Below are 27,995 nucleotides of genomic sequence, written 5' to 3'. Positions count from 1 at the left end.
TCGGATGTCACTGCCCCGGGCCGGACACGGGGCCGCACCCGCGGCCTCACCGAGACCGGGCCGGGCCGGCGGGGAGAGGCCGCGACCTCGCGCCGAGGACACGCTCCCGGTGACGTCACCGTTGCGTCACCGCTCTGACCGTGACGTCACCCACGGCGGCGCGCGGGGGAGCCGCCCTCATCCTCACTTCCGGGGCGGGGCCGTGCGCGGTCGCCTGGAGACGTGCGCGTGACACCGCCCCGCGCGGACCGTGACGCCGCGGACGGGAGCCGGCGCGGGTCAGGCGGCGGCGGCGGCGGCGGCAGCGGCGGCGGCAGCGGCAGGTAATGGCGGGGAACGGAACTGGGCTGGATATGATGGGGATGGGACGGGGACGCCGCGTGGGGCCGAGCCGCTCCGGGGTGGTGTCCAGGCGCAGCAGGGTCTGTGATAGGGCGGCGGAGGCGAGAAGGCCTCGATGCCGGCCCGGTTCTCACGGCGCTTCTCCGCAGAGGCCGCAGCGGGAGCGGCGCCGCCATGGGGGAGCTGTTCCGCAGCGAGGAGATGACCCTGGCCCAGCTCTTTCTGCAGTCCGAGGCCGCGTACTGCTGTGTCAGCGAGCTGGGCGAGCTGGGCAAGGTCCAGTTCCGCGACGTGAGTGTCTCCTGCGCACCCCGCGGCACCGGGGCGATCGCGGCACCGGGAGCCCCGGCCGGCCCCGCCCCCGGGCCGGTGAGGCCCAGGTGAGGCCCCGACCCCGGGGGTGGAGATTTGCTGAGTCCCCTGTGTCTCTCCCTGCAGCTGAACCCCGACGTGAACGTGTTCCACCGTAAATTCGTCAATGAAGTGCGGAGGTGCGAGGAGATGGACCGAAAGCTACGTACGTTCCCGCTGGGTTGATGTGGCTCTGACTCTGCAGCTTTTGCTTAACAAAAAAAAAAAAAAAAAAAAAAAAAAAAAAAAAAAAAAAAAAAAATCCAAAACGACCCAGTCAAGGCAGGCTGAAGCTGCAGGGCAGTGTTTGGAACAGAGCAGAGGGGTGAGGGCACAGGCTCGGCTCGCTGCCTCTGGGGGTTCTACTCCCCCTTGAACGATAACTCTGGCCAAGTCAGACAATCTTGGAATAGGAGCTGAAGGAATCAGCTGCTGCTGGGACCAGCTGCAGGTTGGGGGAACTGTTTGACACTGAAGTGTCAAAAATTAACGCTTTTAATGCTGTCTCTGCAGGGTTTGTGGAGAAGGAGATTAAAAAGGCAAATATTCCTATCATGGACACTGGTGAAAACCCGGAGGTGCCTTTTCCACGTGACATGATTGACCTGGAGGTAATGATGTGTTAAGACTTAAACTAATGTTTGACTCTGGATGGAAACTGGGAAAATTGTTTCTGTTGGTCAATGCTTGCAGAATTTATGGCAGGTAGGCATTAGCCCAGTCTCCAGCTGTCCCTGGGAGCAGCTCTGCCAGTTCACATTGGGCGGTGTCTGTCCAAATACAGAAGTGAGAGTACTCAATAGGAATTTCACCACTGAAATGAGCCAAAAACTGCTGGAACCGTGGGATTTAAGGTGGTGGGGTCATAAAGTTTACCACGATTTTATTGATTTGAAGAAACTATCAATCCAGTCCATAAAAAGTCTGGCTGAATGTGAGAAGTCTGCAGTTGCCTGCAGATGTAGCAGGTCTGGATCTGTGCCACAGCAGGCTGGAGATGCACCTGCAAATCCAGGCAAAGTGGGTGGGGATGTGAAGCATCTCACTTGCCTCTGTGTGTTGACAGACTGAACAGCACTTAAATATGGAATTGCTTTAAGTCATTTTTTTCTTTCTGCTTTTCACATCTTCCAGGCAAACTTTGAGAAAATTGAAAATGAGCTTAAAGAAATCAACACCAACCAGGAGGCTCTGAAGAGAAACTTCTTGGAGCTGACAGAATTAAAATTTATACTGCGTAAAACTCAGCAGTTTTTTGATGAGGTCAGAATACCGGTGGGGTTTAACACTTGGGGAGCTGATTCTTCTCATAGGAATTGCCATTTTTATTCTCAAATATATTTTAGTTGCTGTTTTGGACAGCGGGGTCATTTTATGCTTTGTTGAAGAAAGCTGCACAAATTGTTTTCCATTTTTCATGCAGTACACATACCTATCCATGATTTACCTGCTACGTTGCTGATTTGGGCTTGTTCTAGTTAATCAATGGTTTGTCTAAAAATTGTGTCAAGTAATTAAGATGTGAGTAGTTTGGAAAGCACATCAACAGCCCCAAAATTTGGTGCTACAGGGAGCACTGTCTCCAGTAGATAAGAGTCTCTTTGGTGCACATGCACAGGACTGAGCTGAATTTCTCTTCACCCTTTAAGTGTTATGTGGAGACTCATTAGGGTCACAATACAAATTCCACTGAAGTAATAGATTAATTAATTAACTGGGCCTTTGATCAAACCCTGAAGCTTCAAGAGGTCAGCTGTGGAGCAAAGCTGACATTTAAAGTCTTAGACATTTTGTCAAATACCATCTGGGCCAGGAACTGGCAACTTTCTCTGGAGCTGAGAGCAGCTTCTCCGGTGTCGTTCATGGCACCGACATAAATCCTGCTTGGGAGAAGACATAACCCTTCCTTGTAAAGCTGAAGTATCTCAAGAGTCTTGGCAGTTCTCTCAAAGAGCTGCTGTACGTTTTTCAGGACATGTTTTTGCTGAGTAGATGTCCTGTTTCCTCTGATCTCAGGATTTGATCAAAGAATTTCTAACGGAAATGGCTCCTGGTTATACAAGGGCTATTGTCAAGGGGAGCTGCACTCCTGCACACTTCAGGCCATTTATCTAACAGTTTGTTTTTTGTTGGTTTGGCACAAGATATTGCCTGTTCAGGCACCAAGGTTGGCCCTGTGCCGGTCATAGTCACTGCTGACACAGATACTGCTGCTGGTGTGAGGGCTGCTGGGTTGTGGGGTTGATTTCAGTACAAAAAACCCTTGTCTTCGAGTGTTGAATGTTCACTTACAAGTATCCCTTGGACAAACAGGATTAACCTGATAATCCATTACTTTGCTGTGTTAAAGTAGCACTGTCTGTTCTGAATCATCTGCAAAACCAAGTGCTGAGCATTTCTGTATCGAGAATGAATCCCAGGCTGGTTCGGGTTGGGAAGGACCTTAAAGTTCATGTCCATTCACTCCCCTGCCATGGGCAGGAACACCTTCTACTAGATTAGGTTGCTCCAAGCCCTGTCCAACCTGGCCTTGCTAATTACTGTCCTCTCTGGCCCCTGCTCTTCTTCAACTGCAGCGGGATCAAACTAAATTTAAAGATAAAAATCAATTTTCTAAGCAGTCCCTGGCAGGTCACCCGCAGCCTTACACAAACCAGCCACAGAAAGCTTAGATACATTCTGCTCCTTTCATAACTTTTCTGTAGTAATAAAACAAAATACACTGAATAACATGTGCTGCTCTCTGTAAAAGCAAATGAAACAGCTTACAGGTGATGTTCAGTTAAAAGTAAGTGTGGACAGTTTAAACCTGTCTCAGCTTTCTGTGCTCAGCAAACAGCTGGGGGAAGCCCCGAGCAGCCCAGAGCTGTCTCTGCTCACCATCCTGGAGTGGCCAGCACTCCCTCCATGCAGGGCACTTTCAACACTTGAAGACTACAATAACTTGTAATTAAGATTGTATTACTCATAGTAATGAGTTGCACAAGAAATGGCTGACTCTCCAATTCCTTCATGCTTGGCGTTTGCTCTCCAGAGTTTGAACATGGGGGGAGGGAGGGTGGCAAAATGTCCCCTTTTTCTTCCTGTGACCATTCCAGCCCAAGCAGCCATTTCTTGTTCCAACACACCATGTTGATGATTATGCTCCTTTTCTCAGTCTTCTTGTCCTTGCTTATGAAGAGCCATATGAGCTGGAGAGATTTCTCTGAGAGCTTTGCCTAGACTGTGAGCGTAAAAGAAGACTGGAAAAGTAACGGTTAATGGCATGCAGTCCCTTCTTCCTCCCTCTGACTCTTCTGCCATCTGCTTTTCTCTGTTTGCTTTGCATCTGTCACTTCTGTCTGGCTCTGGGTTAATAGATGGTGACATGAATCCTTTTTATTTCTTGTGAACGTTGATTTTTGTCCTGTTTGTGACCTGGAAGGGGCTTGAATTGTATGGGCTTGCACTGGGCATCCAGAAGCGTCACAGGATGGGGCTGAAATCATGAGTGGAGAAAATGAACTTTTTTTTGAGATTAAAGGTGCTGATCTGGATGCTGATCAGGAGATCAATAAGCAATTTAAAATTATTTAATAATGAAAGTTCTTGTATTATGCTTCTTGATTACTGTCATGGAAATGCTTGGGAGATTCCAAGAACAACCTTATCTAGTAAAAAATACTCCACAATAACACTGACATTTCACTCACCACTGGTGAAAATTCATATTTAAAGTAGATTTCCCAGAATCCTGTTTTCCTGCACTGGAATTGGATAGCTCTTCCATTTCCACATAGTCTCAATTTTTTATTTCTATTAAATCCCCCAGTAGTGGTTTAATTATCCGTCCTGATGCAGAGCTGCTGTAGTTGTGCTGTCTTTCTAGAAAGGGTGTACTCATAAAATCAGAGTTGTTGAGAAATTAATTTAAGGAACATGGACTTTGTAATGCGAATAATCCTTGCAAAAGAACGTTTTCTTTTAGTTAAACTAGTCTAATTCACTTTATTTTAAACTGTTTCACTTTGTAATTCCACTCTCTCTAAGCAGGATTTGTCCTGAATAAAGGACACATAGCCCAAATGGGCCAAGCTAATATTAAACATATATAACAAATTCTCTCTCAGGTGAGGCAAATCCAAAGGTGTCATGTGTGCTGTCCTTCCTTTTTCATGAGTCATCTGCTAAAATGTGCTGCACATCACAAAAACATACTGCACACAGTGTCTTGATTACTGGAAATACAATACAAGCCTCTAACAATTGTAACTTACTGTTCTTCAACATCCTGAAGTCAAGATGTCAAACAGTTGCTGGGATGTTTGGTCTGTGTGTTTTGTTTTCAGGTACCAAACTTTCTTATTTTAGTTGTGTTCTCTTATGAACTGAATTTTCATTCAGTTTTTGATGTTTTGATGCAACGAGTCACCTTAAAGTTGAAAGGGCCAGGAGTTCCCTGTGTTGCCTTTCCAAGCCGAATGAAGGGCTCCCTCCCTCACGTCACATCCTAAGCTGCAGCAAGCGTGTGTACAAGCAGTTGAGATACATTTGGTGTCAGCCTTGCAAAAACTGTCTTGTATATGACAAACACTTTGATTTGACAAGCAGGTAAAGTGCTGGAGAGGTTTTCACTCTGACACAACTATTGCCCAAGTGCAGAGACTGGGGCTCAGTTACTGCACTTGCCACAGATTTTGCAAGGCTGTGCTCTGTGTGTGTGGATATGATGTGTCTTGGGTCAAACTCTGCCTTCCAGTGTGATTTAGCGAGTTCCCTTGATGGCTCTGTGGGAAAGACCTCCTGCGTACCACAGAGGGTAGACTTTGACACTCTGCTTGTTCTCAGGAACTGTAATCTTTGGCATTTCATTATATAAGCTGCAGAGGTAGAACTAAGTGGGAGGTGGGGTTGAACAAGTGTGAAGATGGTGCACAAGGGGATATGATTTGAATGACCTGAATTGACCTGAATTGACCTGAATTTCTGATACTTACAAGCCATATTCCTAAGAATTTCAGCTTGTAAATGAGTTGCAAAGAAGGACAGTGTAAAACGGTCCTGTTTTAGTGCCTGGCTAAGAGATGAGCCATGTTGCCAGCTGCTCTATGCAGTGTTTATGTCTGATGGTGAATCATATGGTGGATGAGGATAATTTAATATCTGGGGAAATACATGAGTCAAGTGTGTTTCTCTGGTTTGTGCCATTAAAAATGGTTCTTGGGAACATCACTTGTGTTTAAAATTTGATTTTTTTTTTTTTTTTTTTTAAATTCTGCCTTTCTTCAGACTTATATATCTCCCAGCCCCTTTGTTGCAACAATCCTCAGGCCTTTCTTGTATGGAAGCCCTGCTGAGCCATTCCATTTTTCCTCTTGTTTTTCTCCTTCCATGTGTGATTCTTGCTGTCTTTTCTGTCATCTCTTTCCTCTTTTTGCTGTCTTAACGTTTGCTCTTCCTTTTCTTTCCTTTCCTTTTCTTTCCTTTCCTTTTCTTTCCTTTCCTTTCTTCTTTTCTTTCTTTGTCTCCCACAACTATCTCCTGGCTCCTCATTCCCTGCATGCCACTAACTGGTTTCATTAGATATTAATTGATTTGTGAATTCAGGCTGAATTGCATCATCAGCAGATGGCGGATCCAGACCTGTTGGAGGAATCCTCTTCACTGCTGGAGCCGAGCGAGATGGGAAGAGGTGCCCCGCTCCGACTTGGGTAAGTGCAGTTCAGGATTGCTGGATTAGGGATTATCAGCCTCTGGAAGCAGCAATTATTTGAGCACAGTTGTGGAACTTTCCACACCAAGCATCTAAAACCAGCTGTTGCTCCCTGCTCTTTTCCTGCCCATGTTAACCTCCCAGTTCATGTTTGTGCTTCACAAATTTCTCTCTGCACCAAACAATTAACGCAGTTTGTTCTGTGTAAGCGTGTCTGGTTGTTTCTCTCAGACACCCTGATACCTCAGAGCTTCGTTGAAAATTGTAACTACTGCGGGCACATAATGTTCTGAAATAACTGTATAGTTCCACATCCTCTTTATCAGCTGCTTCCAGGCTTCCTTGTGCATGTAATACTTTATCTGGACACAGGGGTTTGGTCCAGTGAGGTCTAAGTATGAGCTCAGGACACAGTCACTGGCAGCCATGGCTGCTGTAACCCTTGCAGCCAGTGTACCAGGACTGTAGGGGAATGAAGGCTAGAAACTGCATATCTAAATGCATTTGCTTCTCCGATAAGCAGCAGTTTGTATATTTTTAAAGATTATTTCATCCTGTTAACAAACACAGCCTGTGCTATAGTGCAGTTGTTTTGCTGTGCATTACCTCCATATATTTCGAGGACCTTCCGTTTCGCTCGAAGAATGTTAAAACCAGGTTTTTATAGATCCCGGCACGACGCCAACCCCCTGGTGCCATGGTGTGCTGGGTGGGAGGCTCTGGGCTGGCTCAGGTGCAGCCCCTCAGGCCGTGCTGTCCCCTGGCAGGTTCGTGGCCGGCGTGATCAACCGCGAGCGCATCCCCACGTTCGAGCGGATGCTGTGGCGCGTGTGCCGCGGGAACGTCTTCCTGCGCCAGGCCGAGATCGAGAACCCACTGGAGGACCCCGTCACGGTAAAGGAGCTCCTGGGTCTTGCTTTAAAGTTCCGAGATTCAGGTGGTTTTAAGAGTCTTTTGCCTTCTGCAAAGGTCTGAGCCAGACGCAAGAAAGAGACGGAGTCTTCAGGTTCTGATTTTTCAAGGTTGCATGCTTTTTTTATTGTTTCGTTTCTTACAGTTTTCTCAGTGCCCAGCAAAGGTCTGTGCAGCTACTCGGGCTTTTGATGACTCCACCTCGCACTGGGCTGTTGCTGTCTTTTATACTAATTACTACGTGTTCTTTATTTATCATTATTTGCCAATATCTATCACTTATACTAAAAAGGTCGTCTCTACTTTGACCCAGTCTCCTGAAACTACTTTGTGCCACTGTCACTGCAGAAAATGGAGTGAGGGAAGAAGAAAGAAGAAGCAGGAGACAACGCCCCAAATCCTCCATCTTGCTCCCATTCACTTCCATACTAAAAACCCAAACCTACTGTTTTCTCACCCTGTGATAAGCTGAACTCCAATCTTTCACACTCTTGTGGCTTGCAATCCTTCCCGCAGTGCAGGAAGCCTTTCCCATGGACTGGGATCAAAGCCAATGTCCCTCTGGGCTCTGGGCCAGGGTCCCAGACCCCCCTGTCCAGGTTTCTCACCCTCCAGGGCAGCCAAAGGAATGCCCTGGACTCCAACACTGGGTACAGCAGCAGGATCCAAGAGCTGTGGATCTGTCCATAGAAGCCTCTGTCCCTCAGTGAGGTCCATGCAGTGAGGTCCATCCTAGCAGCCGTTTCAGCCTCTGAGCTTCATCAACAAATGTTTTCTCATTTAATGAAAACAAAAATAAGAGGCTGGATGGGGAGTGCTGTTGGAAGGGGGAAAACAACTCAAAATGTAAGGATTTCTCTGGCCCAAACTGCAAGTGCAGTTCTGCATGAGCAGTGATCCTCCGTGGAAGATGGTCTTTGGAACATGGCCAGTGTGTAATACCTGAGGATCATTTCTCTGAACTTGAAACCTTTTGTTTTCTTCTTAATTCACTAATCAATAGTTTAAACATCCACCTTAGAATCGTTTACATTAGTACAGAAATAAATAATAAATGTTGTGATTGGGCCTGGTTTTACATCCAGTGTCTTCTGTCCTCAAACCAGTGGGCACTGGCCAAACTTGGGGCGCCCTTGCTCTTAGCTAGTAAAGAGCTGCTGTGGAACACAGACCTGGGAGGTGAAGCTCAGTAACTCTTTCTCATGTGAGGCTGATGTGTCCCACCAACCACTGGTAGCTGACCTGTGGAATCATCTGTCTGCTACGAGAGACTTTGTTCTTATTGTGCAGAACTTCCTTAAATTGAGGTTACACCTAATGGAATTATTCTTGAAACATTATGTTAAAATTTCCTAAGTAAGGTAGAACAATAACTTGTCAACAAATGCAGGAAAGGGGCCCTGGCTGCCCCCACGGACACAGCTGTGCAAGGAATGTGCCTCTGGTCTCCCTGGGAACCACACTGGTTAAACTCCACTCTTTTTTATCTTCATTCACTCTTTTGGCTTGATTCTGTAGGCAAGCTGGCTGCACTAAGTGCTGATAAATGCTTCATTATCTTTGGGCATCTTACCAGACTTTCCTATTTACTATATTGCATGGAATCACTAATGGATAACCTGGGGCATTTTGCTTCAGTAAACACAAATACAATGCAGGTACTCTGTACTGAGGCTGAGAAAATTGAGGCTCTCCTTGTGTCTGTTCCAGTGTTACTCAGGTACATTCTTGACCTGCTGTGCATATCTGAGCTCTGATGGACAGACTCAGCAAAAGGAAAAGTAGAACTCCGGTAATTATCTATGCTAATTTCGACAATTCTTTCCTTTGTTCTAGGGGGATTATGTGCAGAAGTCTGTATTTATCATCTTCTTCCAAGGTGACCAGCTGAAGAACAGAGTCAAGAAGATCTGTGAAGGGTATGAAAGACTGACAGATGGGCAGCTCTCAATTATTTGGAACACGCTGAAATGACTTAATATCAGTATTTCTCAACACCCTGTTTCGCAGTGGCTACAGGAGCACATATTTAGACAGCAAATGAAATGTGCCATAAGTAACTGAAACACATTTTACAGTCAGACTCGCCGCTCCCCAGCCTGTAATGCTCAAAGTACACGAGTGCAGTGCTAGGGGATGCAAAATACCGAGGGAGTGTTGATTTCTGGGGCAAGCCTGATGGGGCATCGGTGGGATATTCTCACAAGGGAGACAACAGTGACTGCTTCTATCAGCAGTTGCACTGCTGTGACAGTGTCCCCCCTCAGCTGGATGGCTGACCAACCTTGTGACAGTGCCTGGAGACACTGGCAGCACAGGGAGCAGAGAATTCTCTCCCACTTCTGTTTTCTTTGGTACTCAGCTTCTGCTTTGGCCTAAAGCAAACTTCTGCATCCCTTTGGTGTATAGGCTGGAGCTCTGCTTGGCAGTCTCTGCTGATCAGAAACTTCTCTTAAGGTGCCTCTGGGTCACCCCTGACTGATTGATCTTCTTTCCATCTCTGTCACTGAGGTGCTTCTCTGTCTTCCAGGTTCCGAGCCTCCCTCTACCCCTGCCCAGAAACACCTCAGGAGCGGAAGGAAATGGCTTCTGGTGTCAATACCAGAATTGATGATCTTCAGATGGTAAAATAACTGGGGTCAATGAAGACCTTTCTTTGGTTTTTTTCCCTTTAATAATATGGTTGAAAACTATATTTGGAAACTTTGAATCCTGTTAAAACAGGAGGATATTTGCCCCTATTACGTGACCATGTTTTCAGCCTCAGGTAGCTTGAGACCAGCAATGCAGGAGGGGTGTTCAGAGACTGCTCAGTTGTTGCTGTGTCAGGATTTAGGATGGGTGGTTTGATCTTTCTGGAGGGCTGAGCAATTCATTGTATACAAATAAGTACAGAGAACTCCATACCAGGGAGCAAAGAGGAACTCGTGTAGGGAGATCCTGTAGGTTCTGACTCTCAGAGCCTGTTGTGTAACTGCCTGTTTCAGCTGCAAGGACTTTGAAAACATTTAAACTTTTTTCCAAGCTGAGATAACAATGCTAACATTAACTTAGCTCTTCTTTTTTCTGCCTGTCTTTACATTTTCACGTTGAGCTGTCCTGAAGAGCTTCTGCTTTACAACTAATCTCTTGTGCAGCAGCCTGAGTGTTGATAAAAAGCAATTAGCACCCAGATCTCGTGGGTGCCACCTCTGAAATACCTGGTGCTTGCTTCAAGGAAGAAAGGCAGTGTAATAATGTAGAAAGATTTAAGGGATTTGAGACAAAATTTGAGAAAATGTTCAGAAACTAAAAGGAAAAATTATCAAATTTGACCCACTTATTTGATATAGAAACTGTCTCAAGCTGGGAATTGTGCAGTGTAGCTCAGAAGATATTTTAAAGTAGACAGGAACTCAGAAGCGATGTAACTGCTATAAGCTGCATGTGCCCTGTGTCCTCACTTTCCCTGCAATCTAAGACTTTCCACTCTGGAAATCTGACTTGGCCTGAGTTTGATATGTTCCAGTTGGAAAACACCCTCAGTAGGAAACACTTTCTCCTTTTCCCTTCAGTAAACAAGTGTTTCAGGGTAATTTGTGTGTTTTCTCAAGGCAGCAAACCCTTCACTTGCAGAACTCTTCTCTGCTCTTTTAACCTGGGTGGAGGTAATTTTTTTCCCTGTGATCTTGGCACAGTTTGTTGTTTGAAACAACCACTGCCCTTGGAGCTGGAGGAGGAAAGTAATCAGAAGGCATCCCTGGAAAAAGCCCTTAAGCCTTTCAGCAGAACTAATTAATATAGGGGTGCATCAATAGACTGCAGGCATGGGGCAGCCTGTTCTGGGGTGGGAGAGCAGGCTGGTCATTCATCCTCTGTGGGAAAGGCTTGTGGGTGCACCTGAAACGTTGGTCCATAATTTGACCTCATCTTCCTCCTTCCTCTCTGAAAGGTGCTGAACCAAACTGAGGATCATCGCCAGAGGGTTTTGCAGGCAGCTGCTAAAAACATCCGTGTCTGGTTCATCAAAGTGCGGAAGATGAAGGCGATTTACCACACCCTGAACCTGTGCAACATCGACGTGACACAGAAGTGCTTGATTGCTGAAGTGTGGTGTCCTGTTGCTGACCTCGATTCCATCCAGTTTGCTCTCAGGAGAGGCACTGTGAGTGAATGTTGTGCCAGTCAGCTGTGGCAGCACCATGTGGATTCATTGCCTTTTCTGTACTGTGAGCCTCTGAACACTGTCCTCCGTGGGCTGTTGGAATCAGCCCTCACAGAGGACAGCTTGTGTAGCTGGAATGATGACTTAGAGATAAAAGTAGTAACAAATACGTTGTGTGAAGCTTAAAGTTCAGGTGAATGCTGGAATGGTGAGGATTTTAGCGCTTTGGCATGCTTAGTACCCTGGCTGGGCTCTGTAGTCCTGGTGTCTGGATAGAGGAGCTCTCCAGGACGTTGGCAAACTCACTCTCTGCTCAGATAGTCAAGAGAGTTGGGTTTCTTGAAGTCCTTCCACTTGCTTTTTGTTTTGTTGCCTGTCCTGTGCAAACAATGTTCACCTTTACCCCTGCTACACAGCGTGGACAGCAGTGGAATCCTGGCAGCCTTCCTCAGCTGCTCCAGTGTCTCGTTGTGCAAGCACACTGCAAACACTCAGGCTTGCAGTTTTCCAAATGCCAGCAGGACAGCTGTGTTGGACTTTGTCCTCCAGCGCTCTGAGGGTGGGTTTGCTGATCTTCCCTTTGTTTTTCTCAAACAGGAGCACAGCGGATCCACTGTCCCATCTATTTTAAACAGGATGCAAACCAATCAGACCCCACCCACATACAACAAAACGAACAAGTTTACTTCTGGCTTTCAAAACATTGTTGATGCTTATGGCATTGGGACATATCGGGAAATAAATCCAGGTAAATTCAGACTCGGAAAAGCCCAAGACTTCTGTCTCAGATTTTTTTGTCATGCTGTTTATCTGTATTGCCTGTCCTGTGTGGAAATCTCTAGTGGGGAATTCTAGCAGAGACTCATCAGCTTTCAGTAGCAGAGGGGAAGCTGGGGAATTGTATTTGCTAAATTGCCTGAACTGTACCGTGGTGAATCTGGGCTGGCTAACACACAGTGCCCTGGGAATGCTGTCTTTTCCCTTACAGCACCCTATACCATCATCACCTTCCCGTTCCTGTTTGCTGTGATGTTTGGGGATTTTGGCCATGGAATCCTGATGACTCTGATTGCTGTCTGGATGGTGGTGAGGGAAAGCCGGATTCTGTCCCAGAAGAGTGACAATGAGGTGAAGTGGCAGATCATGCTGAGCTTTGCATTTCAGACAAAGAGTTGCAGCTTGGTTTACTCCCATCCTTTTCCCCTTGAGTTGATAATGCCCATTACTCCTCCCTTGGAATTTTTGAAGCACACAGACAGGCTGGGAAGCCTGAAGAGCACACATGCACACTGAGTAGTGTAATTTCATAGTAGTATTGACTTCCCTTGGTTTTCCTTTTGTATATTTATAGGAAATTATTAATTTCAGTTGTCTGAAGGAAATGATCAAGTTGGTGTAAACAAATCATCTCAAATTTAGCTGGATCATAGTGGGGTTTAGCCACTGCAGAACTCCCAGTTTCCGTATGTATATATCCCCCCTCTGGCACTTTTCCTGTTTGCTGCTCAAGGTTGGTTTTGTGGCTCAGGGCTGACAGGAGCTGGACCAGAGTGAAGATGCACTGGCAGAGCTGGAGGAGGCAGAGAGGGTCTGTGCTCCTGGTTCCAAACTCTTGCTGACAGCTGGGAGTTGCATCAGGCTGTGCAGTGCATTTTGACCATTCCAGCTACTTCTGGGTCCCCTGTGGAGATCCACGCTGCCTCTTCATCCTCGTTATCTGTGCTGCTGTGCTCCCTCTTGCACCCTTAATCCTCTCCTTTCACTTGGCCGACGTTTGTCCTACAACAGACTGATCTGCCTGGTTTGGCTTTAGGAGAGACCTTCCCTGTTCTCATGGAGTTTCTTTGTTCCTTTTGGGTTTTTACACCAGATGTTCAACATGGTGTTCAGTGGTCGGTACATCATCCTGCTGATGGGGCTGTTCTCCACGTACACGGGCCTCATCTACAACGACTGCTTCTCCAAATCCCTCAACATGTTCGGTTCCTCCTGGAGCGTCCGGCCGATGTTCAATAAAGCCAACTGGTCGTGAGTAAACCCTTGGTAACTTTGTAGAGACAGTGAGAAGCAGGTGACTTGTCCTTCCCCATTGTCCTTCCAGCTCAGGAAAACAAACAATTCTGGCCTCTGTCTCAGGTAGATTTGGAAGAGGGGTGTAAATGGGATGATAGGTGCCAAGATTCAAAACGGCTTTTTTTTTTCCCCAGAAAACTTGAAGAGATGCATTTTTTCACCTATTTCCCCTGAGACATTTTAAGATTCCTGTCCTCTGCACCTGCCTTCCTTGTGACACTGAGTAGGTCAAGAAACAGGGTTTTATTCATTTGAGAAAATCTCTAGAACCATCCAGGTTCTACAACCTTAAACTTCTCTCAATTTTAGCTGTTCCTTACTCTCACAAGGGAAGAGCATTGTTAGTTTTTACAGAAGGAGGGTGGCATTGCTATTGTTAATGTTTTTATGATCTTATTCCTAAACAGAGATGCTTTGCTGGAGACCACCCCCCTGCTGCAGCTGGATCCTGCTATCCCAGGGGTGTTTGGTGGGCCCTACCCATTTGGCATTGACCCAGTAAGAGCTCATCCTTCCTCTGCAGTCTTTTGGGCAAAATCTTATGTGTCAGCAGAAGGAAAAGTACCCGTCTGTTCCCTGTTCTGTGAAAGGTTCCCCAGCCCAGCTATTCCCTTAGCAAGACCATCAGTGGCAGGAATACTCCTGAATGATAGAATTCCTACTGAAGATTTGGGATAGAGACCCTTGTTCTGAGGTCCATTAAAGGCTGCTTTCTCACCCTTTCTAACCTAATTTGCTTTAATCAAATCTGATTAGCCTTGAAAATCACTTTCTGAAGTTACTTTTTTACCTTGGGGAGAGTTGTTAATCTCTTTTTTCAGTCACCTTTGGAAATGTACATTTCCCAGTAATCCTGTCACTTGGTATCTGCCTGCATCAGCACCTCTGCTCTTAACTGTGCTTGTAATACATGACAAACCTTGTGTGGGTTCCACATAAAGAGGAAATGCAGGAAATCCCAGCTGTGTGTAGTTGTTCCTTTAAAGGGATAATCATATTCTTTCTGTTAAGGATGCAGCCTCTTTTCTCCTGCATTTTTGAGGTACCATGAAAATGGGTTTGATTCCTGCTCAGTGGTGGGCTCAGTTACTGTCAGACTGTTCCCAGCTGAAAGCTTGTCTGCTCATTTCCCCAAAAGTTATCTGTAGGACAAAAATATCTTTAAAAACCTGCTTTTTCAGCCTCACACTTCCTGACCGGTTCATACTGTTTAGCTTAGAAGGGAGTGTTTTCCTTCTCCTGTTTTCCTTTCCCTGGTAACTGACTAGGTGTTGTTTTTCATAGATCTGGAATATTGCCAGCAATAAGCTGGCCTTCCTCAATTCCTTTAAGATGAAGATGTCTGTGATTCTTGGCATTTTCCAGATGCTCTTTGGTGTCGCGTTGAGTCTCCTCAACCACATGTGAGTGCTTTGCTCTGGTTTTCTGATGGTGGGAGGAATGGGGTGTCCTTGGGTGTTTTGTGGTTTGAGATGCCTGTCAGCCCTCACCTCCTGATGGAAGGTGCAGGGCAGTAATCTCTGGCTGTGTGTGGAACTGTGCCTGTCAGGCAGTTCCAGTGCTCCAGGCCTAGCTGTTGTCAAGCTGCTGAGCCCCTGCATTGTCTTTCCAAAGACTCTCCTCACACCCTAATTAAAAGCTTTTGCCCTAATTCTAACCAAATCTAATATAAACCTCCTTTTTTTTTTTTTTTTTTTTTTTCTTCCCTGTAGCTATTTTAAGAAGCCACTGAACATATACCTTGGATTTATCCCAGAAATTATTTTCATGTCCTCCCTCTTTGGATACCTTGTTATTCTCATCTTTTACAAGTGGACCGCCTACGATGCTCACACATCCAAGGAAGCACCGAGCCTCTTAATCCACTTTATCAACATGTTCCTGTTCTCCTATGAGGACACCAGTAATAAGATGCTTTATAGTGGGCAGGTGCGTGCTCTTGCTAGAACAGAATCAGAGATGTTTCTTCCAGTGATACTGGAATGTTTCATTGACCTTGTCAGAACTGCGAAATAAAGCGTGAAACATCTTTCCACAGAGCATTTCTGAGGGCTGATACTCTGTAATGTTGAAGAAGGAAGGAATAATCCCTCCACCAGGAATTTTTATTTGTCTGACCATAAGTCAACTGTTGCTTCAGAATATGTGGATGCTAATTAATAGCAGAAATCAATTAGGAATGTTGTCCCATGTCTGCAATGTGATACCTCTCATCTTAGCTCAGACACCAATGCTGTTTCCTTCCAGCAGTATCAGACATCTGCCAAATTCTCATTCCCTGCAGGATCTTTTGGATTTCTCCCCAGTCTAATCCAGTCTCAGCATTAAATGCTGTGCTCAGTCAGAGGTGGCAGCTGCAGGCATTAAGTACTTAATTGCTGTTCCAGAAGAGAGAGAGGTAGTGGAGCATCCACATACTGGGAATTCAGCCGTTCTTGCTGGGTTCTGTGTGCGTTTGAGCAGGGGCTGAATTACCTGAGCCTTGTTTCTTTTGCAGAAAGGGCTCCAGTGCTTCCTCGTGGTGGTAGCCTTGCTGTGTGTGCCGTGGATGCTGGTAGCCAAACCCCTGGTCCTTCGCCAGCAGTATTTAAGGAGAAAGCACTTGGTGGGTGACTCCCTTTTATATTTTACATAGGAAAACTGGTTTTGGTTGAAAAGCTGTGTTCTCTGTCCTGAGCTTGAATTCATGCACTGCATTGAAACCTCTAAAGTGTTTTTGCATATTCCTGGGCATACCAGCAAGTGGGTGTTGTTACAGGAGACAGAGTGTTGCCTGCCTGCTTCCCAGACCTGGATCCAGCATCAAACCTGCTTTTAAAAACCCCTTATGTTGGTAATGAGCAGAACAGTGTCTCTGGCTTGGGCTCTGGTAGCTGGTTTAGGAACACCCTCACTGCCTGCTGGATGCACTTCTGTGGCTGGGCTAGGCTGGCAGTGGGGAACAGAGGTGGAATTGGCTGGCAGACTTCTCAGCTATCTTTGTTAAAGCAGCTTGGATGGTAAAAAAAAAAAAAAAAAGCACAATTAAAAGGAAAAAGAGACTTAGAGACTCATGTGAGAGGTTGTCTGCTGAGGTGCTCTGTAGGTTTCCAGCTGCACCTGTGTGTGAGATGCAGGAACGTGGCACCCGTGCACTGCGGAGACGTGCGAGCGCTCCCTGCACGTCTGGCAGCGCTGTGAGGATGTGCAGCGAGTCGAAAGATCAGTTCAGTTACAGACACTCCCTCTCCCTTCTCTGACCACCTTTCATCCTCCCATGTCCCCTCCATTCGTCTCCCTTTCTCTTTTTGTTTTCTCCCTCCTCCCTCTCTCTTCTTCCGTCCACCCCCAGGAAGGGCAGCCCGAGGAGGCCCAGGGCAGCACGAACGCGCAGGCGCTCGAGGCAGCAGCGGCTGCAACAGTGAGTGCACTTCAAACTCGCCTGATGCATTACAGAGGGGAGCTGGCTTTGTGTCTGGTTATCGAGGGAGCATGGAATGTATCTGAATTTCGTAAGGGAATGGCAAGTGCACCTTTAGGGTGGAAAACACTTTCTCTTGGAAAGAGCAAAGTTTAGCCAAATTGATACATTCTGGATGAACACCCAGGCTGGAGGATGGTAGTTGTGTGTGCACAGAGACATTTCCTTGCGGGAGTGCTGCTGAATCCAACCTGCAGTGCAGCACGGGATTTCCTGCTACCACATCCCCCCGTGTTGAATTCCCTTTTTTTCTTCTGCTTGTGTATTTGCTTAAGACAGATTAGGATTCTTCTCAGTGCAGCATTTCTGTTTGCATTACGTGTTCCCAAACACACAGTGATGTGATGGCCTCCAGCAACTCCATGTCAGTAATCATTGGATTTGTGATACATCTGTCCTGTACGCACTTTGACCTGAAATTATTATAAAATGGTTATGCACAAACAAGCTTCTCAGTTGCAGTTGTTTTGACTTATGTGTTTCCAAGCCTACAGATGGCCCTTTGCTGCCAGAGCTTTCTGCTGAGGATTGTGACAGCCCCCAGAACTTAGTCCCTTCCCCAGTGCTGCCTATTTCAGCTACATTTTCATTCTGAATCTGCCTGGCTGACTAGGAGGTGTGAATCTCACCGATTGTGTGAAGCACATCATGCTCTCCAGCTGCCAGAGGTGCTGGGAGGGACATGTCAGCTCGTTCTCTCATGACATTTTAGTCTCCTCACTGAAATGTCAGAAGTGAGAATGGATCTCTTGTGCAGGATCCATCCAGCGTATGAAATGCATCTCCATCGGGAAGCTGCGAGGGGAGGTCTTGTGTGAAGTGTGTTTAGAAAGATCAAGTAAACAATTGGAGCTGTTGGAGCTGTGTTTAGGTTGGCTGGATTACAGGGAATGGATATGAGTCGAGTGAGAGGGAAGGGCTGCTCAAGTGCAAGTTCACACAGGCTAGAAATACATAAATAGAATATTGACAGGAGTCATCAGTGACTTGTGGTGTTTCAGAGATACTGAAAATCCGGATCAAAGCATTGTCTTAGTTGTTAATATGGAGGGGGTTTTAAGTTTTATTTCTGTTTTCAGAGCATAAACGCCTATCTAATTTGTTTTTAGAAACCTGACAAAATTCTGAGTCCTGTCTGGTGGTTTGGCATATTTATAATTCAACCTCAAATAAAAGCAGGCTTCTAAGGACAAAGGAGGTAAAAAAAACTCAGAGCAGCTGTTCTGGGTCATGGGACCTTCAGCCTCTTTTGTCTGCATGGGCATCCCTGGACTTCTGCAGTCTGGATGTGGCAAGTCAGGTCACATCCTGTGTCACAGGTGACCCAAGACAGTGCTGACGCTGGGCACAGGATTTATTTCTATTTATGGTGTTGTAGTTTCCCTCTCTAGGGGTCAGACTCAGGGGCCAGGTGGGAACTGCTCCTGACTTCAGCATTTCAGCTCAGTCTCTGTGTTGTTCTTTTCCCTTTGAAGCCCTGGAGGTGCAGCTGAGGGTCAGATGCTGAATGTCAGAACAAATGTCTCTAATGCTTGCACAATGTAGACTTTCCAAGCAGGGGAAGATCTGGTTTTCTGTGCGGTGTTGGTGTGCCTGAGGCTGGTGGGAGCGAGTGTGTGTGTGTGTGTGTGTGTGTTTGTGTTAGCGTGTTCAGCTCCATGAGCTGCTCCAGTGCCCAGCAGTGCTGTGTCCATGCTTGTCCAGCCATGCTGGGCAGGACCTGGGGCTGTTGCATGTCAGAGCCAGCAAATGTCCTCTGAGAGGTGTGCCTTTATTGTCCTCATGGTTGCAGTTACACTGTAGAAATGTTCCAAGGATTCACTCAGACAGACTTTTTTTTTTCCCCCCCCCCAGCCGGAATCAGCACCTTTCCCATCCAAGCTGGGAAATAGTACCTGCCTTAATCTGGGCCTTAATATTTAATACTTTGTTTTCCTCTGTGAGCTGCTGCTGCACATGGAATCACAAGAAACCTGCACTTTTGCACTAAAACCCGAACAACACTTTGCTCTTTCTTTTCTGCATGTGTCAGGGCACGCACAACTTTGGTGGGATCCGGGTGGGCAATGGCCCAACGGAGGAGGATGCTGAGATCATTCAACATGACCAGTTATCTACCCATTCTGAGGAGGGGGAAGAGGTAAGCACCTGAGCATCCTCGCTCTCAGGGCACTGCACTCGGCAGCAGGATGAGCTCACTGGGACTGTAGTTACTCGTTTCCAGGCTGTTAAAAACAGCAGCATTCCCAGTGAAGTGTGTTCCTAGCATTTTTCTCACCAACTGTCTCTTGGTCGCTCCCAGGATTCCAGAAAAAGCAGCATAATTTGTATATCCTGGGAGATGTGGTTCTGTTTGTCCCCAAAGAGCCACCATCTCAGGGGTGCGCAGCGCTCCCAAGTGCCACACGTTGCCTGCTTCTCCCATGCCAGTGGAAAATCAGGGGCTGTATTTCTGCAGCACTGAAATTTTGTTCATATATTCATTTTGATTGCTGGGGGTAACATGAATTACTTCCCTTTCCTCTGGGAGAGGAGAAAAACAGTCGATCTCATGTAGTTGGGGAGTTTTCTGATGCCTCTGAAGGACTGCAGCAGATCCTGCCTCTGTAGTGCATGGGATGTGTTACTGCTTTCCGTGGCGTGCTTAGGAGGGAATTGCTGAATGTGTTCATGATGAATGTGATCAAAACACTGCACTTAATGTAAATTTATGTTTTCAAGCCTACAGAGGACGAGGTGGTAAGAGCACAGCAGCTTTGCCTTCATGTGTACCTGGGCCATTTCCCATTGGTGTAAAACGTGCTGAATGGAACTTGTTATGTCACAGCATCTTGTTTTCCAAAAGATCTTGCTGTTTTCATGTTACAGGCCATTTTTAATTCATACACACATACATCAACAGACTTGTAATTACTTCATCGATACAGCTTGTCTGTCTGATCCCCTGTCTGCAGGTTGTTCCCAGTTACCTGGGAAACTGTTCAGCTGGAGGTCCGAAACAGAAAAGTTTTCACTTATGAGCTTCCAAAGAAGTCTCAGTTTTTTTATGTTATGGCCTTCTTAATTTTGTGCTGCAGCAACAGGTTTTTTTATGTTGAGGCTTTCTTAATTTTGTGCTGCAGCAAACTGTTTAAAGATATTTCCTCCCACAAACCATCTGCCACGTTAAGGATGATGCTGGTTGACCCAGAGAGCAAATGCAGCACAAGCAGTCCAGTTTCATGTAGAACTGAACTGGCCAGTGGCTTTGTGTAAAAAGAGAAGCTCTGTTCTGAGAGACTGCTCATCCCTAAGCACTTGTAAGAAGTGCTAAAAAAATGGGGGGCTTAATACTGATGCAGGATTGAGTGTAAGTTTCAGCACAATCAGGTAACCAATTTTACTACAAAAAAACCCACAAATGGCATGAAATCAGACCAGCTTGACCGGGGCACTGCTGCTGAAAATTTTGCTGAGAGTGTTTTGCTCAGAGCTCTGCTGTGCACAGGCCAGTGTGGAATGGGGGGAAGGGGAGGGGCACGGGGTTCCTGTTCTGGTGTACCTGATGTCTCCCTGAACCTGGGGGAAATGTGTCAACCCACATGGACTGTGCCACAGCAGTCCTGATGCTCCCACTCCTGGCTCAGTGGTTGTTCTCTCTGGCAGTTGCACTCAGCTTTGAAAGGTCATTGTTTGAACATTTCCCACATTCGCTCCTGCTCGTGTGTCCAGAGCTGGAACTGTTGGCCAGAGGAGCCTTTAGGCAAGAACTTCACAGCTCATGTTCTGTAAAGAAAGGATTAGGATTTTGACAGCTAATTTAACTGAATTGCTTGAAATATTTATTGCCTTGGATATACTAGGGGAGAATTAAGAGTATAAATAGCTTTGTGTGCATGCCTAGAGCATTAGTCACTAGATGTATTTAAAACATCGTGTTAACTTAAATCTGAGCAGTTTCTGAAGCATGGATTAAATCCAAACTGCAGGGAATGCTTTCTCAAGCTGCAGGATAAGAAACTGCCCTACATGGCAGAGACTTCCTTATAAGTTCTTTAATTATTGCAGAAAATTGCCGAGACACAGAGACTTTGCCAGCGAATGGTGCACAGATGTGACTTTTTCTGGGTAGCTTAATGCATTATTTTTGCCTTCAAAAAGGGCAGGTTCATGTCCTGCAAAATGCTCCTGTTGCTCCTGTAGTAAAGGCACACACAGTACAGCTTGGTGCACTGCCTCCTTCCCGCAAGCAGCACCTCTGGCTTCCCAGGGAGTGCACAGCAGCACCACCTTCTGCTGAACAGTCTTTTCCTGGCTAAGCCCGTGGATGAATTTGGAATTATCTGACTTCCACGCGCCAGAATAAGAAAACAATATCGACGTCGCAGCGTTTGCCGTTGCGCAAAACCTGTCGAGACGAGATTGGTTCTGCGTTTGCGGCGCTGGCGCGCTCAGACCAGGAGAAGACGGTGTCAGTGTGCGGTGTCACACGGTGTCCCCGGTGATAGCAGCAGTGCCCCGGCCCGCGCTGCGCTCCCAGCTCCCCTCATCCTCTGTTCCCTCTGCAGTTCGACTTCGGGGACACCGTGGTGTACCAGGCCATCCACACCATCGAGTACTGCCTGGGCTGCATCTCCAACACCGCGTCCTACCTGCGGCTCTGGGCCCTCAGCTTGGCCCACGCGCGTGAGTGTCGCCGGGGAGCTGAGCTCCGAGCTCGCTGAGGGTGGGAGGCGGCAGGAGGCTCCTCGGGGCTCGGCTGGCGCGGGACGGTGCCGTGTGTGCATCGCCTGGGAGCAGCGAGCTCCACGCACCGGGGCCTGCTCCCTGGAATGGAGCAGGAATGGAGTTAAAATCAGAGTAAAGCAAAGAGCTGCTGAGCCCTGCCCCGTGTGACTGCTGGAGGCCATGTCCTGATGCACTTTTGGCTGATAAAGCTCTTGTCTCTCTTCGGTTTCCACCCGTTGTAGTGGGGGTTTGCTTGACTTTAGTTTTTACTTTGCCAGTAAACACCCCCCTGTTTGTGCTGACGTGAATCTTCTCCCCTTTGTCTCGGCAGAGCTCTCAGAGGTGCTCTGGACCATGGTGATCCACATTGGCCTCAGCGTGAGGAGCCTGGGGGGAGGCTTGGGCCTCTTCTTCATCTTTGCTGCTTTTGCCACGCTGACAGTGGCCATTCTGCTGGTCATGGAGGGGCTTTCGGCCTTCCTCCACGCTCTGCGCTTGCACTGGTGAGTTCCTGGAACATCAGAAACCCGGAGAGCTCTTCATAACGAGGAAATTGGTCTCACCTGGACTCTGCAGAAATGCTGTCTTCTAGAAGGCAGAAAGTGTTAAAAAGAGTCCGAGATTTCAATCATGTCTGTAGTAAAGCACCTCCCCCCTGTTGTTGTTTAAGGTTGTAGAGCTCTGCTTAGAAACAAGCACTAAAAGACTAAAGCTTCAGGACCAAAGCTTTGGGACCAGGGAGGCTGTGCTGGCTGGAGCAGTGTGCTTTGTGGCTTTCAGCAGGACTTTCTTGTTCCATCTCTTGGTCTTTCCCCGGTTCCTGTGTTTGATGTCCTTTGTGTGCAGTCGCCACTGACTGCAGGTTCCTCCTCGTCCTCGTGCTCATTGCTATAAAATCTTGCCTTGGACAGGAGTGGCTTTGCCTTCTGCCCTTGGGGTACTTTGGGATGGCAGCAAGTTTTTGCTGGTCTTGCTTTTGGAAGTTGCTTTTGCAGCTCCTTCCCTGTGATCATTAAGCTCCTGTGTATGCAGCCAGCAAAGCAGAAGGAATTACTCTGCTCCCAAGTATGGAAAATATTCAAGAGCTTTCTCTAATCCATGTTTAAGAGCACTCATTGTTCCACTTCAGATTGCCTCATTAGTGCACTGGTGGGATCAGAGGAGAAACTTGGGAGTAGGATTTTCTCAGCCTGAAATGTAGGAGAGTCTGTGCCTCTTTGAGGCTCTGCCACCTCCTCAGGCTGCTGATTTCCTGGGGGTTGGGGGGGTCGTGAGAGCAAAGGGAAGTCTCTGAAGATGACAAGAAATACTCTTGTCTTGCTTAAATGGGAAGAAAAGATTGGGAGCACTCTCTGAAAGTAGTTCTGTAAGTGCAAGAGGAAGCAAGTGCCTTTAAAAAAAAAAAAAGAAAAATCAGCCTTTTTGCACTTTTCCCCTGCTTGTGGGGAAGGAAAGCGTTGCCCTTTTGCTCTCTCCCTTGGCAGCTGGTGAGGTGCAGGCTGGGGCTTGCAGGCTGGAGTGTCCTGGCTCCTGGGGGTGCAGGCTGGAGGCTCCTGCTCCACTTGTGTCTCTGTAGCCAAGTGAGCCAAGCTGATCCTGGGGCGAAGCCATCTTGTGCTGAGGGAGCCGGGGGGGCCCTCCTGGAAATGGCTGCTGGATAGTGTCTGTGTTTTTCCTGGCACCCAGCCTGAACCTTGCATAGCAGTCAGCAGAGAGCTCCTTGCTGACTGCCCAGAGGTCCCTCATCCTCTCCCTGCTGTCACTGTGCTGTGCCACCACAGCAGTGACGGCCCCACAGACCCTGCTGGGCACTGAGAGCAGTCCAAGAGGAGCAGAGGGCAGCAGTGCTGTAACTCCAGATGTGGTGGGTTTGCTCTGCAATTCCTTGAGGATTAGAGGATTTCCAGGGCTGGGGAGCTGCATGGCCATTTCTAAGCAGCAGTAGGGGAACAGCTCTGAGCAGCTGCTCTAGACAGGCTCCATTTTTGGGGAGGTACCTGTCTTGTGTTAATCACAGTCTGCACCTCCAGATATGGCTCAGACACCTGGAACAGGTGTGAGCTGGAGGTAATGGCTAATGGCCTAAAGGGCCATTAAAAAACCATCTGTGTGTGTGTCAGTGAAATGGCAAACAGGCAAACCCAGGGGCAGCAGCAGTGAGAGCACGGATCACTCTGCCCCTGCAGACCAGTGCAGGCCAGCTGTGGGACTGGAGTGCTAAACAAAGTCCTGTTTTCCCTAAATGCGTTTCAAACCTGCAAGCCTTTCATGCACAGGCTCCGAGAGAAAATCTGTTCAGGCTCAGAGCCCAAAAAGCAAGTTTAAGGTTCTATTTCAGACTGCAAGTGATCTGCTGAAATGATTTTGAGGTTGCTGGGTGTTGGTTATCACAGGGAGGCACCTGCAGCGGTTCCAAAGAGCACACTGTTCTCATTCCTTTTTGCTCCTGAACCCAAAACAGGGTGTTCCAATGGCAGGTGTTCCCTTTTTAGGAAGAGGAAGGGAGAGTGGAGGTCAAATACCGCTGTCCTGGGAGGAGCAGATGGGATTTTCTGGCTATGAGAGAACCATCACCTTTGAGGAATTTGAGGTGTGGGTGGTTCAGCCTTCCTGGAAAGGAGGAGGAATTGAGCATGTGTTTTACTGGTCAGGGAATTCACAGGTTGTTCCATGTGCTGTGCCTGGCAGTCCCTAATGAAGGAGGTTTGTTTTGTGCTTTTTCAGTGTGCATTCTTTGAGCAGGTTGGGCTTTTCAGGCCATTCTGGGGTGGAGGCAGCCCTCTGGATTGCTGCCAGGATTGCAGGGTGTGAACTAGGGCTCCACTGCAGCTCTGTACATATCTGAGCTGTTGTGCTGTCAACTTTTATTGCTGTAACTCTTCTGAAATATTTAACCTTTCCATTTACTGCTTTTCAGTGGTACAGTTTAACATGAACATTCAGATTGAAGCAGCTTCCCCCTTTTTAAGCCAGTCACGTCTTCTAATGTGAGCTGAAACAAACTGTGCCCAAAATAAAAAGTTTGTAACTGTACTCAGGGTGCTGCTTCCCGAGGCGTGGTGTGTTGGGGCTGCATCCCACTCTCAGTCCAGTGAATGGGGGTGGTGAAGTCCAGCTGCTCACCCACCTGCCAGGATTTGATTTTCCTTTGTAAACGAGCCAGGACTCGCCTGCAGTGTGGCTGCAGGAGCCACGGCTCCACAGGGCAACAGCAGCCTCCTGTCAGGCAGGATGGAATATCCCAGAGGGTTCCTCTGCTCTTCTTGGGAAGAAGTCTCTTTGTGTCTGTCTCTGCACAAACGCCCCAGTGGGTTCTGTCTGTGGGTGAGCCACCCTTGAGGTGTGCCTGATTTACACCCCATGCTCTGGCACCTGTCTTTAGGGACACAAATAGAGAGTGGGAATTTGCAGTTTGACTGAGTGACAGTCAGGGTTCCCATTGCATTTTTGCCTCCTGCTCACGGGACTGGAGCTGCCTGGTTTTCCAGTGTTGGTACCCTGACTCTGTGGGGTTGGAAAAGCCAAGGAATGACAGTCAGACATTCTGCAAAAAGCTGCAGAGGGTGTCTCCTGTAGCACTGGTGCTGCCAGAGGACTCCTGGGCTGTTTGCTGGTAATGCCACTGTCTGTAAATTCTCTGCAGAGCTTGGTCACCCGTGTGAGACACACAGAGGGTTTAGCAGTAAACTGGGAGATGTAACAGGCAGTGGCAACAGCAGTGCTTCCTGCTGGGTTCTGGAGACCCCTGCAGAAAACCCTACTGACCATTTACACTGATTATTTGGTTAAATACACTTTTCTGGCTAGTTCTCTAACCTTAGAGCAGCCTCTCCACCTGTGTCAGGCCTCCAGTTGTGGCCAGCTGCAGCGGAATGTCCAAAGGGAGGGTTTGGATGCTGAGGCCAGCTGGAATTGTGAATCATCAGGGTTAACATGTCAGCTTGGGTGACTCACATACCCAGCCCTCTGCCTCTCATTTCCCTTTGCTTACAGAACAGTTACTTAGTCACAGGATACTTGTGGAGATTATCAAGGTTCCTGAAAAACTGGAGCCTGTTGGCAAGGAGCCCTTCCTCCCACATGGAAAATCCTGCTCATCCTGGGGATCCCTTGGCCTGTGAGGCAGCAGAAGATAAAGGCTAAAGCTGCTTTTCCTGAGCATTTCCCTACTGGGCTCTGTGGGCAAATCGCTCTTTGCTAGCTGAATCCAGCAGCTCTGGAGTTGGCCATGATTCCCTTTTTGGGGAAAAATAATTCAAGTTTGTATTTTTTTTGCTGAAAAAACCCCCTTCTCCTGAACTGTGTTAAAGGCTCCCCAGTTTGCTGTCACTTGCTGCCTACAGAGACTTTGTTTTCCAGCAGATTGTGCAGTGGAAAGTGTCTGTGAAGCCTGGGTTTGTTTTTGGTGGGAATCAGGGGATTAGTTTTCCCTGTCCACGTTTGGCTGTCACTGACTCTTGGGCAGTTCTCTAGAATAATTCTTTTTCACTCGAGTTTGTTAGGGGCAGCAGCAAATGGGGCTGAGCTAACGCTTGGCTGGAGGTGGCGGGCACGTCCCAGTGCCAGTGTGCTGCAGGGAACAAACAGAAGTGGCTGGTGGGGAGTCTGAGCTCAGTGTCACATGGCTGAGGCTTGTGCTAATGAAAAAGGGAACTTTAGCAGCTGGTGTAGAAAATGCTGTCTCTGCACCCTGTGCTTCCTGGGACGCTGCGGTCAGGGCCGGCCTTCTGCTCCTGTTGCCATTTTTTGTCCCCGAGGGTGGGATCAAAGTCTGGACAGCTCTTTGCTCCACACAGAAGCATCATACATAGATTGGAGGGGGTTGTGACAAAAGATACATTATGTTATGATACCTCTTTTTCTCTTTAAATCTTTTTCTAGTCAGTAATCCTGCTTTTAATGGAAATTCTTGCTAATTCTTCCTATTGAGAGCTGCCTTTTTAATGAGTTATCACTCTTCTATCTCTTGCAGGATTGAATTCCAGAACAAGTTCTACACTGGCACTGGGTTCAAGTTTCTCCCTTTCTCCTTTGACATCATCCGTGAGGGGAGGTTTGATGACTGAGGCCCCTCCCTGCAGCAGTGTTGAACGTTGTGTGTGTGTGTGACTGACCCTCCCCAGCACCAAGGGTGTGACTGACCCCTCCCCGTGTGTCCGAGTTGTGTGTATAATGATAATAACTTATTGCAGCTCCCTTGAGCGTTTCCATGGCATCCCAAAGCCAAAAGCTTTGACGTTCTGGGGTAACGACACTGGATCACAGAAATTTTCGTTCCTTAAGTTTACTCCCAAAGGTACCAAGTGCATGAGGTGTCTGTTTGGTGTGCAGTCGTGTGCTCCCTGTATTGTGCATTCCTTGGCAGCTGGTCAGGGCAGAAGTGAAATGGCAGCTGTGCTGAGGGGACGAAACAGAACATGGAGAAAAGGCCCAACAACCTCAGCTGGAGAAGAGTGAGGGCTGTTCCCCCTCTTATTGCTGCAGGCAGTGGTGAGGAGTCCTCATGCACTGGGACTCAGCGGCTTGACTGTGGCCTGGAACAGGATGGGGAGGGATGAGCCTTGGTGCAGACTGTCACTGCTCACTGCAGGCACTGCCACTGGCAGTGAAACTTCTGAGGTTTCTGGTGTGATACCAAAGCCCTCGAGGCACACCAGGTAGTGCCTGTGTGGGCTTGGCATCGCTGGAGGCAGCGTTTACACAGGTGGATGTAGCAGTGACTCTCATTGTCCTGTGCACTCAGGGTCTGAGGAGCCCTTCATGGGAGAGCAGTGACCCAGTCTTGCCAAAACAGCTCCGTGGCAGGGGGGTCCCTGCGGTGTGTCCCTGCATCAGCTGTTGCTTTCTTTCCTGCCCGAGCTGTCACTATTTCCTTGCACTCCTCAACTCGATGTAGCTGTAGCAGCAGTGGGGTGTGTGTTAGTGCTGTGTGTGCCTCCCGTGTTCAGTTCTCACGGTGGAGACGAGTATTTGTGTATGAACAGATTAGAACAACGAGACTCATTAACCTGGAAGCAAGGAGGAAAAGCCTCGAGGTGCCAGGCTCCTTAAAATTAGGTGAGAAGGTGACGTGTACCTTGCACACTGCAATGTGCACGTGCGTGGGGCACAGGGACCCTTGTTCTGCACTGGGCAGGCCCTGGGCTGTGTTACAGGAGCGTGTGGTGGGTATTCACAGAGGTGTTTGCAGACTGAAGGGTGAAATCATAGCGTGGCTGCAGGTGGAGCATTGGCATGAGTCCTGCTGTGTTCTGCTGCCTGGGTGAAACACGTTGAAACAGTCGCTGTATAAATTAAATGAACTCCACAACAAA

General features: G+C 47.7%; 1 protein-coding gene across 7 annotated transcripts; it reads left to right on the top strand.

The window, feature by feature from the left end:
• Nucleotides 1-304: 304 nt before the first annotated feature.
• On the top strand, nucleotides 305-27,995 carry ATP6V0A1 (ATPase H+ transporting V0 subunit a1). 7 transcript variants are annotated; one of them, XM_040087567.2, is made up of 23 exons: nucleotides 305-323; nucleotides 492-633; nucleotides 781-859; nucleotides 1,207-1,304; nucleotides 1,828-1,956; nucleotides 6,280-6,383; nucleotides 7,153-7,279; nucleotides 9,134-9,216; nucleotides 9,828-9,921; nucleotides 11,229-11,441; nucleotides 12,039-12,189; nucleotides 12,430-12,569; nucleotides 13,312-13,469; nucleotides 13,922-14,012; nucleotides 14,799-14,917; nucleotides 15,227-15,443; nucleotides 16,012-16,119; nucleotides 16,846-16,914; nucleotides 19,007-19,114; nucleotides 19,696-19,713; nucleotides 21,522-21,639; nucleotides 22,013-22,184; nucleotides 26,654-27,995. In XM_040087567.2, the coding sequence occupies exons 2-23, from the start codon at nucleotides 517-519 to the stop codon at nucleotides 26,745-26,747; spliced, it is 2,607 nt and encodes an 868-aa protein (XP_039943501.1). In that variant the 5' UTR covers nucleotides 305-323; nucleotides 492-516; the 3' UTR covers nucleotides 26,748-27,995. The 7 variants fall into 7 exon arrangements, with proteins under 7 accessions (XP_039943501.1, XP_058279631.1, XP_039943504.1 ...); XM_058423648.1 differs by lacking the exon at nucleotides 19,007-19,114 and having other exon boundaries at nucleotides 6,301-6,383; XM_040087570.2 differs by lacking the exon at nucleotides 16,846-16,914.

The sequence above is a fragment of the Hirundo rustica genome, chromosome 27 (genome assembly GCF_015227805.2).
Source record: "Hirundo rustica isolate bHirRus1 chromosome 27, bHirRus1.pri.v3, whole genome shotgun sequence".
Classification (NCBI taxonomy): Eukaryota; Metazoa; Chordata; class Aves; order Passeriformes; family Hirundinidae; genus Hirundo; species Hirundo rustica.
Note: the sequence above shows the minus strand (reverse complement) of the source record. Positions and strands in the feature narration are given on the sequence as shown.